The sequence below is a fragment of the Miniopterus schreibersii genome (assembly GCF_964146895.1).
Source record: "Miniopterus schreibersii genome assembly, chromosome: 1".
NCBI lineage: Eukaryota > Metazoa > Chordata > Mammalia > Chiroptera > Miniopteridae > Miniopterus > Miniopterus schreibersii.
The window spans coordinates 146,401,191-146,419,116 of record NC_138101.1 but is presented as its reverse complement, the minus strand read 5'-3'; the positions used below and the strand labels follow the sequence as shown (position 1 = coordinate 146,419,116).

The 17,926-nt window shown below is 39.7% G+C and overlaps 1 protein-coding gene across 1 annotated transcript in view; it reads right to left on the bottom strand.

The window, feature by feature from the left end:
- Positions 1-291: 291 nt before the first annotated feature.
- The window catches only part of SLC28A2 (solute carrier family 28 member 2), a 35,806-nt gene continuing 18,171 nt past the window's right edge, over positions 292-17,926 (bottom strand). Inside the window, exons 11-18 of the mRNA XM_081145109.1 lie at positions 16,687-16,812; positions 16,474-16,604; positions 15,884-16,052; positions 15,470-15,667; positions 14,791-14,872; positions 13,374-13,472; positions 13,053-13,164; positions 292-866 (exon numbers count right to left, since the gene is read on the bottom strand). Of these exons, the coding sequence (XP_081001235.1) occupies positions 752-866; positions 13,053-13,164; positions 13,374-13,472; positions 14,791-14,872; positions 15,470-15,667; positions 15,884-16,052; positions 16,474-16,604; positions 16,687-16,812 (1,032 nt within the window). The 3' untranslated portion in view covers positions 292-751. The remainder of the gene's footprint in view (positions 867-13,052; positions 13,165-13,373; positions 13,473-14,790; positions 14,873-15,469; positions 15,668-15,883; positions 16,053-16,473; positions 16,605-16,686; positions 16,813-17,926) is intronic.

Sequence of the window (17,926 nt, the reverse complement as noted above, 5' to 3'; positions counted from 1 at the left end):
CTATGCTTAGTAGCAATCCTGGCCTCTACCCAGTAGATGTCAGTAGCATCGCCCCCATTTGTGATGACTAATAGTGTCTCAAGACACTGCCAAATGTCCCCTGGGGGGCAAAATTGACCTCATTCCCACTGAAAACCACTGTTTTAAAGGATTCCTTGTAAACTTGAAACAAATGTGGCTTTAAAGCAGAATATTAAAACAAAGTAAGGGCCTTTAAGAAATGAACATTCCTTTCATGTTTGCATACAGGAAATACTTTTTGTTTACTATGTAATGTTAAGGAGTTTGTATGTGTGACAACCAGAAAAAATTTTATTGTTATATATTCATGTAATTTTCATATGTACCTTTAGCACCATAAATCTAGCTCATTCACAGAACTCCAAGAAATACAGCTTTTCAACGTAGTACACATTACATACCAAATCACATTTATAGCAGACTGCATCACATAATTTTTAAGATGACAACTAGAAGCAAGATTTGCAAGATATTTTTGATATGGTAATATTTATTATTTCAGATATAAACTCAGACAGAGCCCATAAGGAAATTCCTATTTGGTTCAGCCAAATAATGGAAAGACAAATGCTAATTTTCATTATTGGCATATAGTGAACCAAATAAATTTTTTTCATTTACTGTTGAAAATCATGGTGAGTTAGTTGAAGAGTGGGAACTCTTGAGTACATAAATACCTTTACAATAAAAAATCTGTCGAGATCAATACTGTTCTGAAAATGGACCAGCTTTAGGGACACACAGCATTGGGGTAGAATTCACAGCAGTTAGCAAGGGCTACAGCACTGAATTCGTTGTTCTCCCATGGACCAGAAAAAGAAGGAGCGTTGGTGCCATTCAGCGTACTGAAATGAAAGGCCAGAGAGATACAGAGTGGGTCAGGTAAATTTAAATAAAAATACATCAAGACATATCATTAAGTTCTGCCCAGCAACTTCTAAAAAAAAAGACCTATAAATGGATCTGATCACAATGACCAATTAAATAGGACAGAATTAAGTGTATTTTCTCATTCATGCCCAAGATAATACCTTTATGCTAGCTTCTGTCTATCCAACCTCCCCACCGCCAGTCCCAGGCAACCACCAGTCTACTCTGTTTCTATGAGTTTGACTTTTAAAACGTGTTTTTTTTATTCTACATACAAGTGATACCATGCAGTATTTGTCTTTGTCAGTCATTTCATTTTGCTTAATGTTGTTGCAAATACCAGGATTTCCTTCTTTTATAAGGACAAATAATATTTCATTATGTATATACATATATATGTATATATATGCATATGTAGATCACATTTTCTTTACCCAGCCATCTTTGAGTGGACACATAGGTTATTTTCATACCACGGCTGCTGTGAATAATGCTGCAATGAACATGGGGGTGCAGAGAGTGCTTTCATTTCATTTGGGTATATACCTAAAAGTGGGATTGTTGGTCATGTGGTAGTTCTATGTTTTATTTCTTCAGGAACCTCCATACTCTTTTCCATAGTGCTTGTACCATTTTATATTCCCACCAACTGTGTATCAGGGTTTCCTTTTCTCCACATCAGCATTTATCTCTTGTCTTTTGATAACAGCCATCCTAACAAGTGTAAGGTAATATATCATTTTGTTAATGGTTTCATTTGCTGTGCCGAAGCTTCTTAGTTTAACGAAATCCCACTGGTTTGTTTATTTTGCTTTTGTTGCCTTTGCTTTTGGTGTCAAATCCAAAAAAAATTATTGCCAAGACCGGTGTCAAGGAGCTTACTGCCTATGTTTTCTTCTAAGAGTTTTAAGGTTTCGAGTCTTACATTTAAGTCTTTAATCTATTTTGAGTTGATTTTTGTGTCTGATATAAGATAGGGGCCCATCCAGTTTCATTCTTTTGTATGTGGATATACAGTTTTCCCAAAGCCATTTATTGAAGACACAATCTTTTCCCCATTGTATATTCTTGGTTCCTTTATTGAAAACTAATTCACCATTTAGCCATGGGCTTATTTATGGGCTGTTCTTTTTTTTTTTAACCCTCACCCAATTTTTTTCATTGATTCTAGAAACAGAGGAAAGAAAAGGGGGAGAGAGAGAAACATCAACATCAATTGTTTGCCTCTTGTACGCACCGTCCAAGGATGGAACCCGCAACCTGGGTTTGTGCCCTGACCGGGAATTGAACTGAAACCCTTTGGTGCTCAGGACAGTGCTCTAACCGCTGAGCAACACCAGCCAGGGCTGGACTATCTTCTGTTCCCTTGATCTATGTGTTTGTTTTTATGCAAATACCATACTGTTTTGATCACTACAGGTTTGTAATATAGCTTAATATCAAGAAGTGTGATGCCTCAGCTTTGTTTCTTCTTTCTCAAGATTTCTTTGGCTATTTTGGGTCTTTTGTGATTCCATATGAATTTTAGGATTTTTTTTTCTGTTTCTATGAAAAATGCCATTCAGAGAGATTGTACTGAATCTGTAGATTGCTTTGGATAGTATAGGCCTTTTAATAATATTAATTCTTCTAATCCATGAACATGGAGCATCTTTCAATTTATTTGTGTCTTCAATTTCTTTCATCAATGTTTTATGCTTTTCAGTATATAGATCTTTCATCTCCTTGGTTAAATTTTTTACCAAGTATTTTATTTTTTTGATAATATTGTAAATGGGATTGTTTACTTCATTTCTCTCTGCAATAGTTCATTGTTAATATATAGAAATACAACTGATTTTTGTATATTGATTTTGTATCCTGCAACTTACTAAATTTGTTTATTAGTTCTAACAGTTTTTTGGTTGAGTCTTCAGGGTTTTTATATATAAGATCATGTCATCTTCAAACAGAGATAATTTTACTTTTTTTTTTTTCCGAGTTGCATGCCTTTTATTTCTTTTTCTTGCATAATTGTTCTGGCTATGTTGAATAAAAGTAGTGAGAATGGGCATCCTTGTCTTATTCCTGGTCTTAGAAGAAAAGCATTCAGCTTTCTACCATTGAGTATGATGTTAGCTGTGGGCTTGTCATACAGGTTGGGGCAAAAGTAGGCTTACAGTTGTTCATATGGAAAATAATACAATAATTAATAAATAATATAATAATAAACTTTGTGTTTTGTGTATTCACAACTGTAAATCTACTTTTGCCCCACCCTGTATATGTCCTTTATTATGTTGAAGTATATTCCTTCTATACCTAATTTGTTGAGAGATTGTGTGTTTTTTTATCATGAAACAATGTTGAATTTTGTCAAATGCTTTTTTCTGCATCTATTGAGATGATTGTATGATTTTTATCCTTTATTTTGTTAAAATGATATATCATATTTATTGGTGTGTGTATGTTGAAACATCCTTGCATTTCCAAGAATAAACCCCACTTGATCATGATATATGCTCCTTTTAATGTATTATTAAATTTGGTTTGCTAACATTTTGTGGAGGAATTTTGCATCTATATTCATCAGAAATATTTGCCTGTAATTTTCTTTTCTTGTAATGTCACTGTCTGACTTTGATATCAAGGTAATTCTGGCCTCATAAAATGAGTTTGGAAGTGTTCGCTCCTCATGTCTTTTGGAAGATTTTGGAAGATTGGTATTAATTCTTCTTTGAATGTTTGGTAGAATTCATCAGTAAAACAATCTTGTCCTAGGCTTTTCTTTTTTTGCAAGGTTTTGATTACTGATCCCATCTCCTCGCAAGTAATCACTGTGTTCAGATTTTCTACTTCATGATTCAGTCTTGATAGGTTGTATGTTTCTAGGAATTTGTCCATTTCTTCTATATTATCTATTTTGTTGGGGTATAATTGTTCATAGTACAATTGACTCTTGAACAACATAGGGGTTAGGAGTGGAAACTTCCCGCACAGTTGAAAATCCACATATAACTATAGTCAGTACTCTGTATATGTAAATTCACAGAATGACCCTTGAACAACTTGAGTTTGAACTGCATGGGTCAATTGAACTTCAGTCAATTGAAAAACAATTTATGTATAAGCTGACCCACACAGTTCAAATATGTGTTGTTCAAGAGTCATCTGTAGTTTCTTATGACCCTTAGTATTTCTGTGTTCAGTTGTAGTACCTTCTCTTTTATTTCTGAATTTATATATTTGAGTCTTCTCTCTTTTTCTTATTTTAGCTAGAGGTTTGTTTATCTTCTCAAAAAACAGCTCTTCATTTCATAGGTCTTTGCTGTTGCCTTTTTTGTCTCTATTTCATTTATTTCTGCTCTGACCTTTGTTATTTCCTTCCTTCTACTAACTTTAGGTTTAGCTTTATCTAGTTCATTGAGATGTTAAATTAGGTTGTTTACTTGAGATCTTTATTTTTTTCTTAATGTAGGTGCTGATCACTCTATAAACTTCCCTATTAGAACTGCTTTTGCTGAATCTCATAACTTTTGGTATGTTGTGTTTCAATTTTTCATTTACCTCAAGATTTTTTTCAAGTTTTTTCCTAGTTTTATTGAGATATAATTGACATACAACATTGTATAAAGTGTGCAATGTAATGATTTGATATATGTACCTATTAGGAAGTGATTACCAAAATAAGTTTAGTTAACATCAATCACCTCACATAGTTACAATTTTTTCCTTGTAAAGATATTTTTAAATTTCTCTTTGATCTATTTTTTTGATCCATTGTTTAGGAGCATGTTTAATCTCCACATATTTGTGAATTTGCCAGTTTTTTCTTGTAACTGATTTCAACTTCATACCACTGTGGTCAGAAAAGATGCTTGATATGATTTCAATCTTCCTAAATTTTTTAAGACTTGTTTTTTTGCCTAACATGTGACCTATCAGATAATTTTCATGTGTACTTGTGAAGAATGTGTATTCTGGTGCGGGATGGACTATTCTGTAAATGTATGGTAGTCTATCTGGTATAACTTGTAGTTTAAGCCTAGTGTTTTCTTGTTGATTTTCTGTCCATATGATCTACCCATTATTAAAAGGGAGTACTGAAGTCCCTTACTATTATTGTATTGCTACCTGTTTTTTGTAAGGCTGGTCTGGTGGTGATGAACTCCTTCAGCTTTCACTTGTCTGTAAAACACTATTTCTCCACTTCTGAAAGACAACTCTGCTTGATGAAGTATTCTTGGTTGGCAATTTTTTCTTTTGAATCTATCATCCCACTCCCTTCTGAACTACAAGGTTTCTGCTGAAAAATCTGCTAATATTCTCATGGGGGTTCCCTTGTACATAACAAGTTACTTTTCCCTTGCTTTTAAAATCCTCTCTTTGTTTTTAACTTTTAACAATTTAATTATGTGTCTCTGTGTAGGTCTCGTTAGTGTCCCAAAGGGGAGGTTTGCAGTCAGTACCTGAATGCAAGCTAATTAGAAGCCGAGCCTCAGGTACCAGCTGGGAACGTATGCAGTCAAAACCCTTTCAGGGAGCTACTGGGAGATGGGCATTTTTGCCTGCTCCCTCTGTGCTTCTGTGCCCATTTAAAAACTGCACCTTTGTTTGCTATATTTCCTGTTGGACTTAGAAATGCAAGCCCAGTTTACTATCAGGTGATTTGGGGGTCCATCCCTTTGGTGGCAGCCATAAAAATTGGGGCATTAGACGTATGCACATGCTTCTCCAGGGAGATCCTGGCAAATTTGGTTTATTGCTGGAGTGAGCTAGAGGGAGAAAGTGTGCTCCAAGGAGGATCATAGTCATCCCCTAGAAGTTGCATCCTAATTAGAAGTTGTACCCTCAGGCACTGGTTTGTAAACTGTGCAGTCAGTTTCCTTCCAAGGAAAAACTGGGAAATGGGTCTTTTTACCTGCTCCCTCTGCACTGGGGATGGCTATGGAGAGTGCTCTCACACACACATCTATTAACAACAGCTTCTTAAAAAATCTGCCACAGCCCTGTGGGACTCATGAATACAAGCCACGTTGGCTATCAGAGCCAGGTGATGTGGGGGCTTGTCCCTTGGGCAGCACCACAAAAACTGTGGCACCAGACATATGTACAAGTTCTTTCAAGAGAAATACTAATGACCTGGTTTTATCATTGAAGCAAGCCTGAGGGAGAAGGTCGGGAGGAAGTGCCCATAGGCTTGTTTGGGCTCTGGGGAGGATTTCAGTCAGCACTTACATGCCTGTTAATTAGAAGTGGCAGTCCAGGCAGCAATTTGGAAAGTATGCTGTCAAATCCTTTCCTGGGAAACACTGGGAGGTGAGCAATTTTGCCTGTTCCCTCTGCACTGAGCCCTGGAGGATAGCTGCAGTGAGTGCTCAGTGCCTGTTAAGAACTGCTCTTTGTTTGCTATAATTCTGGGAGACTCAGGAACCCAAGCCCCATATATTTTCAGAGCTAAGTGTTTGGGGAGCCTGCCCCTCAGGTGGGAGCCTTAAAAGTTGGTGCCCTAGATGTGCAGTCCAAACCCTTCCCCCCTCTGGGAGAAGGTGAATTGGGAGTTCCCTTGATTATATGGTGCTGTGCCAGGGGTGGGGTTTATGGTGAGACTGTGTCTTAGCCTTTCCTTCCCAATTCAATGTGGGTATTTTCTCAGCTGCCCAATGTGTAGGAGTCACTCAGTTTCTGGTTCTCTCAGAGGGAATTACTACATAACTGTTCATTCTGTGCAGCCTGGAGGAGGGAAATTCAGGAGCCTCCTATATTGCCATCTTCATCTGGCGTCACTCAAACCTTATTTAGTATAAATAAATTGGACAAAAACATGATCTCTTTCAGAGTCTAGATGCTAATGACACTAACTATAGACAAAAAGTCAGTTGCAGTTTTGAAGGCAGAAATGAGCAGGAAAGAATATTCTACTAATTTTTCAGTGAAGTTCAGTGATGGAAAGACAACTCATTGTTAAACAAAAAGTAGCAGTTTTCACTTTATTCATTTACTTTAGATTATGCTTACAGTGAAATTCACTGAACTGCCACAAGAACATAGGAATCACAACTATGCCAACCTATCCAGTTTATATATCATCTTTAATAGTACAATAAAAGGATTATTTTTTCAAAGATTGTTGGTTGCCTACTCTAATAATAACCCCCAAACACAAGAGGTACATCTTGTGTTAACATCTGTTAACTTGACATAGTAACCTGTTGAGCAGTTAGCACCCAAACATCTACATATATAGTGAACATCTATCTATATAGCGGTAACATTTTTTTTTAAATATATCTTTATTGATTTCAGAGAGAGGAAAGAGGAGGGAGAGAGAAACATCAATGATGAGAGAGTCACTGATGGAGCCTGCAACCCGGGCATGTTCCCTGACCAGGAATCGTACTCCTATCGCCTGGATGCTAGGTGGACGCTCAACCGCTGAGCCACGCCCGGCTGGGCCTATAGCGGTAACTTTCAAATATATCTCCAGGTCTGATTTCTTTCCTGAACCCCAGACCCCAGGTGACTTGTGAGTAGCTTTACATAGTGGTCCCACAGGTACCTCCAAGTCAACATATCCAACTGAATTAATCTAAGCCAATATCTTTCCTCTTTATTCCCATTCCTGGAACTAGTCCTCTCCTCAGTGAACTAATGGCACCCCTTAGGCCCACTTTCCCAAGCCAGAAAGGAGACAGCCATTTGAAGCTCCTTTCCCTTCCTTACCCCATCCTTCCCTCCCATCTACCAATGACCAATCCTGTTAATTCTCCTTGGTCTAGTGCATCTCCATCCTTATAACCACTTAGTATCAACTGTCACCATTTATCACTTAGACTATGATAGCAATGTGTTTATTGGTCTCCCAGACATCTAAATGGCTATAAAAATTATCTTTTTTCTTAAAAAAAAATCTTATCATGCCAATGTTCAGAATTCTGTAAGTCACAATATAAGTTCCTTAGCATTTTGTACAAGGCCTTTTAAGACATTTTTAGCTTCATCTCCCAGAACTCTCTTCATTGTCTTCAGAACTCTCTTCATTCACCCATGTATCACTACTACATACATCTTTTGCTTTGGCAGAACCAAACATCCTAGTCCCTCAAATCTTTCTGTTTGTGTATCCTATAACTAGTTCTTTCATGATATATATCTTTCATGATATATGCTCTTTTTTTACTGGCTTCTTTCAGTATTTTTCTTTATCTCTGATTTTCTGTAGTTTGAAAATATGCGTAGGTGTAGTTTTTTGGCATTTATCCTGCATGGTGTTCTCTGAGGTTCCTTGATCTTTGGCTTGGTATCTGACATTAATTTGGGGGAATTCTCAGTCATTATGGCTTCAAATATTTTTTTTTCTTTTAATATATCTTTATTGATTTCAGAGAGAGGAAAGGAGAGGGAGAGAGAGAGATAGAAACATCAATGATGAGAGAGTCATTGATCAGCTGCCTCCTTTACTCCCCTGACTGGGGATCGAGCCTGCAACCAGCGTATGTGCCCTGACCGGGAATCGAACCCTGCTCGCCTGGATCCGAGGTCTATGCTCAACTGCTGAGCCATGCCTGGCCTGGCCAAATATTTTTTCTATTCCTTTCTTCTCTCTCTGGTATTTCTATTATGCGTGTTCCACCTTATGTAGTTATGCCACAGTCCTTGGATCGTCTATTTTATTTTTTGGATCCAGTATTTATTCTCTTTGCTTTTCAGTTTTGATGGTTTCTATTGATATATCTTCAAGTTCAGAGATTCTTTCCTCCTCTGACTCTATTTTACTAATAAGCCAATCAAACACATTCTTCATTTCTGTTACAGTTCTTTTTTATCTGTAGAGCTTCTTTTTGGTTCTTTCTTAGGATTCCTATATCTCTGCTTATATCATAAATCTATTCTTGCATGCTGTCTGCTTTATCCAGTAGAGTCCTTAGCATATTAATCATAGTTGTTTAAAATTCCCAATCTGATTAGTTCCAGTGTCCCTGCCATGTGTGGTTCTGATACTTGCTCTGTCTCTTCAGGTTGTGTTTTTTGCCTTTTAGTGTGCGTTGGAATTTACTTTTGATAGCCAGGCATGATGTATCCATACAAGAAACTGTTGTAAATAGGTTTTTAGTAATGTGATGTGGTAATAAGATGTGGGGGGAGGGGAAGTATGCTACAGTGCTCTGACTAGGTCTGAATCTTTTATGAGCTGGTGCCTCTGGACTGTGAACTTCACAAGTACTTCTCAGGTTTTTCATCCCCCTTAGGTGGGACAGGATGGCTAGAGTGGGCTGAAGTTGGGTATTTCCCTTCTCCCAGGCCAGTTAAGCTCTGATAGTACCCTATAGGTTAGGCTATGTTTAACTAGTTCCCCCTGAGGGCAGTCCTTGTTAAAAAAACAACAATGAAAACAAAAAAACAGGCTTCTGGTCAAGATGGCAACATAGGTAAACATAGTCCTTGCATCCTCCCACAATCACATCAAAATTACAACTAAACTACAGAACAATCATCATTCAGAACCACCTGAAATCTAGCTGAACAGAAGTCCTACAGCTAAGAATGGGGCAGAGATATGGAATGGGCTAGTCCTACCCCATAGGGGTAGGAGGGATATCTCAGCTGCAGAGGTACCTCCTGAGGAGCAAGAGGTCCCAGCCCCATACCAGGCCTCCCAGCCTAGGGTTTCAGGGCCAGAAGGAGAAGTACCTATAACTTCTGGCTGTAAAAACCAATGGGAATTCTGGCTGAGTGAGACAAAAAGCTGCTTGAGTCCCAGGTGTTCTTAAAGGGCCAGTGCACAGACTTACTTGACCTCACTCGCTCTGAGCTCCAGCACTAGGGCAGTAGTAGCTCAAGAGGCACCAGGGAGCCTTCCAGTGTGGCTCAGTGGTTGAGTGTGGACCCATGTACCAAGAGGTCTCCAGTTAGATTACCGGTCAGGGCACATGCCCGGGTTATGGACTCAATCTCCAGCAAGGAGCATGAGGGGGACAGCTGATTGATATTGATGCATCAGTGTTTCTATCCCTCTCTCTTTCTCTCTCTAAAATCAATAAAAACATATAGAGTGGTACCTCAGTTTTTGAAAGTCTCTGTTGAGGAACATTTTGGTTTACGAATGCTGTAAACCCAGAAGTAAATGCTTCCGTTTCAAACACACCTCAGAAGTCGAACATGCCACACAACTTCTGCTGAGTGCAAGATCCTGAGGCCTAGCTGTTGGCTGTTGATCCCTTGGTTTTCGAATGTTTCAGAACTCGAATGGTCTTCCAGAACAGATTACATTCAAAAACCAAGGTACCACTTTCATTTTTAAAAGGGTACTGGGGACATACAGGGAGGAACTGACTTGTCTGGTATCAAGTTGAGGGCTGGAGGGGCAGCTTTCTCCCAGACAAAAGTGTTGGCAGAGGTCACTGTTCCTTTTCTGAGGCCTCCCACCACAGAGCCAGCAGGCAGGCACCATATCCGAGTCTCCATCAACCTGGCTCACACTTTTAGCCCCACCCTGGTGATTCCTGAGACCCAGCCTCATCCAACTTTTGGGCCCACACAAGCTGGTTATAAGGATGCTCAATGAACTTAGAGAAAGAGTAGATGAACTTAGTGAGAACTTCAACAAAGCCATAGAAAACATAAAAATTGAACTAGAAAACATAAACAAGAACCAGTCAGAAATGAAGAATACATTAACTGACATGGAAAATACATTATAGGGAATAAACAGTGGAGTAGATGAAGCAGAGGATCAAATCAGATATTTGGAAGATAAGGAAGCAGAAAACACCCAATCAGAACAGCAAAAAGAAAAAATAATCCAAAAAAATGAGGATAGTATATGGAGCTTCTGGGACAGCGTCAAGTATACCAACATTTGCATCAAGAAGAGAGAGAGCAAGGAATTGAAAAGCTATGTGAAAAAATATTGATGGAAAAGTTCCCTAACCCGGTAAAGGAAATAGACAAGTCCAGGAAGTACAGAGAGTCCCAAACAAGATGAATCCAAAGAGGCCCACACCAAGACACATCATAATTAAAATGCCAAAGGTTAAAGACAAAGAGAGAATCTTAAAAGCAACAAGAGAAAAGCAATTAGATACTTATAAGGGAGCTCCCATAAGACTGTCAGATGATTTCACAACAGAAACTTTGCAGGCCCAAAGGGATAGGCAAGAAATATTCTAAGTGATGAAAAACAAAGACCTACAACCAAGATTACTTTACCCAACAAAGCTATCATTTAGAATTGAAGGACACATAAAGAGTTTCCCAGGCAAGAAAAAAACTAAAGGAGTTAATCACCACCAAACTAGTGTTACACGAAATGTTAAAGGGTCTTCTTCAAGAAGAAGAAAAAAAGATAAAAAATATGAATAATAAAATGGTAATAAATACATATCTATGAGCAATTGAATCCAAAAAAAAAAAAACCCTAGCAGAACAGAAACAGACTTATAGTCCTGACTGGTGTGGCTCAGTTGGTTGGAGCATTGTCCCATACACCAAAAGATGGTGGGTTTGACTCCCAGTCAGGGCACACACCCAGGTTGCAGGTTAGATCCTTGGTTGGGGCACATGTGGGAGGCAACCAATCAATGTTTCTCTCTCACATCGATGTTTCTCTCTCTTTCTGTCGCTGCCTATCTCTAAAATCAATAAAATAAAATAAAAACATATCCTTGTGTGAGGATTAAAAAAACACAACAGACTTATAGATACAGAGGACATTTTGACAGATGGGAAGGGTGTTGGGGGAATGGGTGAAAAAGGTGAAGGGATTAAAAAGTACAAATTGGTAGTTACAGAATAGTCATGGGGGTGTAAAGGGCAGCATAGGAAATACGGACAATAATATTATAATAACTATGTAGGTTGTTCGGTAGGTATGAGATTTATCAGGATAATCACTTAGTAAGTTATATAATGTTTAATCAGTGGGTTGTACACCTGAAATTAATATAATTTTGCATGTCAACTATAAATGAAAGATAAAAAGTTACTTAAAGTCAAAAAAAAAAGAAAAGAACTAATAGACAACTAAGATTCAATGGAGCACCTGATAAAGTGATTGCATTTGACCACACAGTTCTAGTGCTCTACAGACCAGCTTCCCAATGGCATATTTTTCATCATACATTTATCTACTCCAGGATCCAGCAATTTTCCTGGTATTCACTCAAAATAAACAAAAATGTGTCAAAACAACAACAAAACAACCAACAAACAAATAAGCAAACAAAACCAGAGTGCTCTGGTATGTTTAAATGGTCTCTTTTCCCCTTCACCCAGCTGGAAACAAAAGGAAGGGGGAAAAGAAACCATTTTGAAGTACACCAGAGCACTCTGTTTTTTTGTTTGTTATTTACTGTGAGAACCTGATCTATCTCTTGGAGGTAAAACTCACAAAAGTGTGGAAGCACCCCCTGTGACTGCCTCCCCTCCCGAGCCTTTAACATTCAGACTTGTCCTCACTATGCCTCCAGCAATTACGGTTTCAGTTCCTACCCCTGCATAGGTTTCTGCAGCAGTTTCCACTCGTGAGTCTCTGCTCCAATAACCATGACTCCCTGTATTCACCTGTCTCTCCAATCTTGGGGACAGTGGTTTGCCCTGTGTCCTCAGCTCTCTTATGAGTCTAAGAAGAATTATTGATTTTTCAGATTGTTCAGTTTTATACTTGTTAGAATGGAGTGGTGACTTCCAAGCTCCTTACATGAAGAATCAGAAAACTATTAAAACAGATTCATTTTTACACTATCTGAATGCATCATGATTTTATCAATTCAACTTTATGCTCTTTCAGTCATCATTTCTGTCTGAAGAAGCCCATCATTTTTTTAGTCACTTAGGACCATTGCCAAGTCTTCAGCCACAATATTCCAGTCACAATAAATACAGTAACTTCTTGTCAGGGAAACCACACTTCCTTTCTTCTCCCTCTGCCCTTCCACTTCTCAGTATCCCACCAATACAGGTAAAATCTGTCACTTGTCTATACTAGAGATAATACAAACTAGAAATAATAAGAGAAAAGAACAGAGATCTAGACCACCACAAATACCCATCTTCCTTCTTAAACTCTCTATTCAGCATCCACATGATTACTCTCAAGAACCTATTTCTCCCCACTCCCAGAAGATTCCTCAGTTGAGGATAGCATGTAAGAAGAGGAAGCTGGGACGCTGGTGCTCACTCACCTCTGAAAGAGCTCTCTGCAGCACACATAGGCCTCATAGGTTCTATTGGTGAAACTTGTGTTTAGGAAGGAGACACAGTCAGTTTCAGCTCCCCTGGGAACATAGAGGATTCCTAGATAAAGGAGACAGAGATACTAAGGGGAAGATTTTACACATGTTCCCGAAGGCTCTCAATAATTTGTGTGTAAATTGGAGAACATTGTAGATTAGGTGCCTTTTCTATGCATCTGTGAGGTGGATGGTTAAATCAACATTCTGAGAGCAATTTTGTCAGGACTTAGGTGTATGATTTCTGCCAAGAGACTAAACTGAGGTACCTACCTGCCATGCAGGCACTGATAAGGGATACACAGGCCCCTGTGAAGAGGGCACTGATCACAACCTTAGACAAGTCACTCTTCCGGTGAGGTACCATGGATGCTGCACACAACAAAACAAAATAATTTCATCTCTTCTTCGCCAATTGGTATTTCCCATGAGCCCCAATTAAAGAATGCAGAAGAACAAAACACAGCAGATGAGTAGCTTTCTTACCACTAACCACCAGAGGCAGGCCAGCGGTATACACACTTAAGAAGTGTGTGTATACGTTAGTCCTGAGGGTTCACTAACTCAAACATTTTCCAGGTCAAGGAATGTGTGTCTGACCCTAACTTCGGTGGTTCCATGAACATTCCCATGATGTATCTGAATCAAGGAAAGCTCCGGTTTGCTCCAGACAGGCACAAATGCCTGGTGTTCACTAATTGAGATCTCAAACTAGGACCAGAATTGGATGGACTTTTTTGAGCCAGAGGGATATAAGATAGGCCACATTCACCTAAGCCTTAGTCACAAAACACACATCCCACTGCTAGATGGCAATCTCACAATCAAACAGTAATCAGGCTTCAGAGTTGGAACAGTACAGACAAGTATTTAACAAAGGGGGGGGGGGAACACAAAAGGAAATTGTTTCACCTTTAAATTGTTCAATCAGCTACCAAATAAATCAACTTAATGAATCTAGCACAGAATATGGACACCATAATAAATGGACACACTGAGCTCTATTTCTTCTTATACTCTATTTCTAACTTGGATCTTCCAAACTCTTGGAGTCTGCTAGTCATTCTCTCCACCGCTGTTCTCAAGGACAATTTCACTTTACTCATATTTTTTCATCCAACCATTACCCACAATATAAATGTATCTGTGTCTGCTTCAAATACTCCTACCACACCTGGTGATTTGTAGCTTTTAATACCACACTTGACACCACTTGCTCTTACTATCTGTCTGCCTTATGCATCTGATGATTTTATTTGTCTTTTGATTCCTTGTGCAACTCTTACTTCTGTGAAGACAGCTGGTGAGCAGCCTAATTTTAGAAAGTACTTTTGCTACTGAATAAAAAACAAATTATCTTTACTCATGTATGCCCTATGCCCATTTAATGGCAAAATAAAAGTAATATCATTATCATCTTCCTCAAAGGGAAAATAAAAATAAAATAGGTCTTTTGGGCTTCCAAGGAAATGGAAAAAGAGTAACAGGAATTGAGATTGCAAACCCATCGTAGGCTCCATGCATAGCCAAGTAGCACAGCTGCCTTAACTCCAAATTAGCTGCACCTGAGAGGGCCCATATCCCATCAGCTTCTCTATCTGGTCTTAACTTGTGAGGCACCAGGACTGCCTACTATGGAAGCTGGGATCTGTCTGGCTTATTGTGTAGTTGGGAAAATGAATTAACTCACTTAAGCCTCCCAGTGTGATTCCTATGGAACTAAAATTGGCAAATCCACAGAGTGAAAATGTTGTAATGATTTCAGCTCTCACCTAGGAAAAACGAAAGTAAATAAGTAAATAAACTCAGTCCCATATGCGCAGTCATATAACCACAATAGATGTTCCAGAGATCATAGAACCCCCAGTCTTTACCACACTACCCTAAGGAACATGGAAAAGATGCTCAGAAAATAACCACTTGCTGAGTTATTACAGGAATAATGATATGGCAACCACGGTGGGCCTCTCTGCCCAACACTCTTCTTGTTGACACCCACAGATAAGGAGCGGGCCTAGGAATGAGGATGACTAAGGGGGGAGAGAGAGAGGGAGAGAGAAAAGGAGACCAATTTATAGCAATTTAAACTTATAAATTAAGAAGTGGACCTTAGACCATCAAAAATAGTGTGCACCCTGGACTGCCCCAACTGGAAAGACCCAGAAGTTGCGTTATAGAGAGAAGTTGGGTCAGAGTACAGGGGAGCAATGGCACACAGACCTCAGGGTGGCTGGAGCTAAGCATACTGTTATGCTTGTTTTGTGGTTAGGCCTGAGGCACTGGAAAGTGATCCGTGAGTGTGAAACAAACTCGTGTAATGCTTTCTGTCTGCCCACAGATGGTTTATGCTTTCCTCGATTGGCACCTACAGAAATCCACTGTTTCTCGCCCCCGATCCACTCTTCCACTCCAGAGAGACGTTTGTTCTTGTATTGAGACAGTCGCTGATAGGCCACAAACTCATTTGTGAAGAACTTGATCCCCACCATCTCAGCCACCATTGGACAGTCTGCCCACTCTACACCCATCATGAAGACCATGGGCCTTAGGATGTAGGAGCAAATCACCTAGGTGAAAAGAAAGATATATCCCAGGAAAAGAAAGAACAAATAACACAGGTCAGGACCCAAGGACTTTCTCTGGAGTCTTGTCTCAGGCTCCTCCTCCCTTCTATCTATGCTCTCCTTTAGCTCACTGTGGGTCAGGAGAGCATGCACAGTTCAAAGACTACTTAAATAGTAGTCTTCTCCTGGAGGGAGAGCCCAACAAATGTAATTCTTTACCTGGAAAGTGAGCCCCTGTATGTCTACCAGTTCCCCTAGCCAGGAGAGGGCAGCATTGACGAAGGCCAACACAGCCAGGAAGGCAATCAGGTTGGCCGCTACGTTAGCAGCAAGCCCTATGGCATCTGTGGCTCCATTGCTGGCAGCTTCCAGGATATTCTTCTCCTTCCTGTGGTTATTGGGCAAAGGAGAAGAATAGGGTGTCTGGATTAGTCTCAGCCCCTCACAGGAGAGAAATCCCACCTTCCCTGTGGTGCAGGAGGAAGGTGAAAGACCAGCTTGAGAGGTGATGGGGTTCCTTGGTGACCCTTTTGGTAGAAATTACACTGAGGCAGTATCAGATTTAACTGCCATGGAATTGCATTGACACCTAGGACAGAGGATACTGGTATGCAGAAAAGAGAAGCAGGTGAAGGGTTAAACAAACAAAGGAAATCAACAGGATTAGCTAGAAGGCAGAGGTAGCCAAGAGGGGACATGGAATCAGCATTCCTTCTCCAGGAGACTTGAAGCCTCTGCCGCCATAGCACTGCTCTTGACTCTGCACCTGACCTCACCATCTCCCAAATTATATGCCTCATTGGACTCACCCACGGAGCAATTTTACCCCCTCCTCATGCTTGAACTTGGATTCCTCCACTTCTGGGTATACCAACTTCGACAAGGCGAGAGCACAAGGGGCAGCCATCACAGACGCAGAAATCAAGGACGAAGCTTCAATCTGTAAGGCCAGACGTGCGAATGAGCATCTGCAGAGCCCAGGTTTGGGCTCACCCAGGAGTGATCAAACAGACTCTGCCTACCCCGAAGGATATGAAGGCTCCCAACACAGTGCCCGAAATGGTGGCAAACCCTCCGGTCATCACTGCGTGGATTTCAGAGAGTGTCATGTCTGCAAGGTATGGACGGATGAGAAGAGGTGCTTCTGTCTGTGAACAAGGGGAAGCGAGTCAGATTCAAGAGGGTGTGACTCCCCACCCTAGGGTGCCCACCCCAGCCCCGGGGACACATCCCTCTAGTGTGAGCGCCCTTCCAGCACGGAGCTCTGCTTTTAGGCCCTGCCAGCATCTGCATCACTCTCTCTGGCACCTAATCATATCCTGGCTGTCATTGTTCTCATCTGTTTTCATACATGTTTGTCTTATTTATTTAAATTCTAAAATGTTACGGAAGAGAAATGGTATATTTTGGGGTATGTTCTCCATGTCTAAAATCTTACACAGTAAGTCCTCAACATTGATAGGCTCTGCTACTTTAAGCAAAACAGTGTATAATGAAACCAATTTTATCACAGACTAATTGATACAAACAAGAGTTAAGTTCCTATGGCATCTCTTTCAACTTTATAATGAAACAAAGTTGAATGAAATACTTTTTGTCCAGGCATTACTTGACTACCTGCTATACTTAAAAATGACCTTATGAAATACAGTGCACTTCCTGAGTACATATTAGTACCTTAAAAAGTACTCATTAAATGAATTGCAAGTAGATTATTAAAGCCCAATGTTGATGAAAGAATCGTAAGAAATGTTCTTGAAAATGTTAGGAAATTATGAAGACCCAACTCTGTAAACTGTATTTAGCACCAACCTAAGATAGTTATTTATCATTCAATAGTGACAACTGTGTGCCTAGTGCTTTACTGGATGCTAGGAATATTAATATAAATAAGGCAAAGATCCTACTCTTAGGAGCTTAAAGTCTAGCAGAGAAAACTAAGCTAATTATGGGTAATTTCAGTAAAATGTGGAGTTCTATGGTGGGAGTATGCAGAAGTACTCTAAGAACACTTTAGTAACAGTTAATCAGCTTAGGGCCTTGAGAGAGAAAGACTTCCATACTAACTCCTTGTCAATTTGACAAGCCATTGTCCCTAACATTGAGCTATCCAGTCAATAGCATTTATTGAGCACCTATTCCATATAAACGTATCAAATAGTGTATTATGGGGAAGCACCTTGGGATTAGCTCTGAGCAAGGCAAACTATTGCCTCCTTAGAGACCCTGGAAAACAAGGATCACAGGGAGAAACCAGAACCA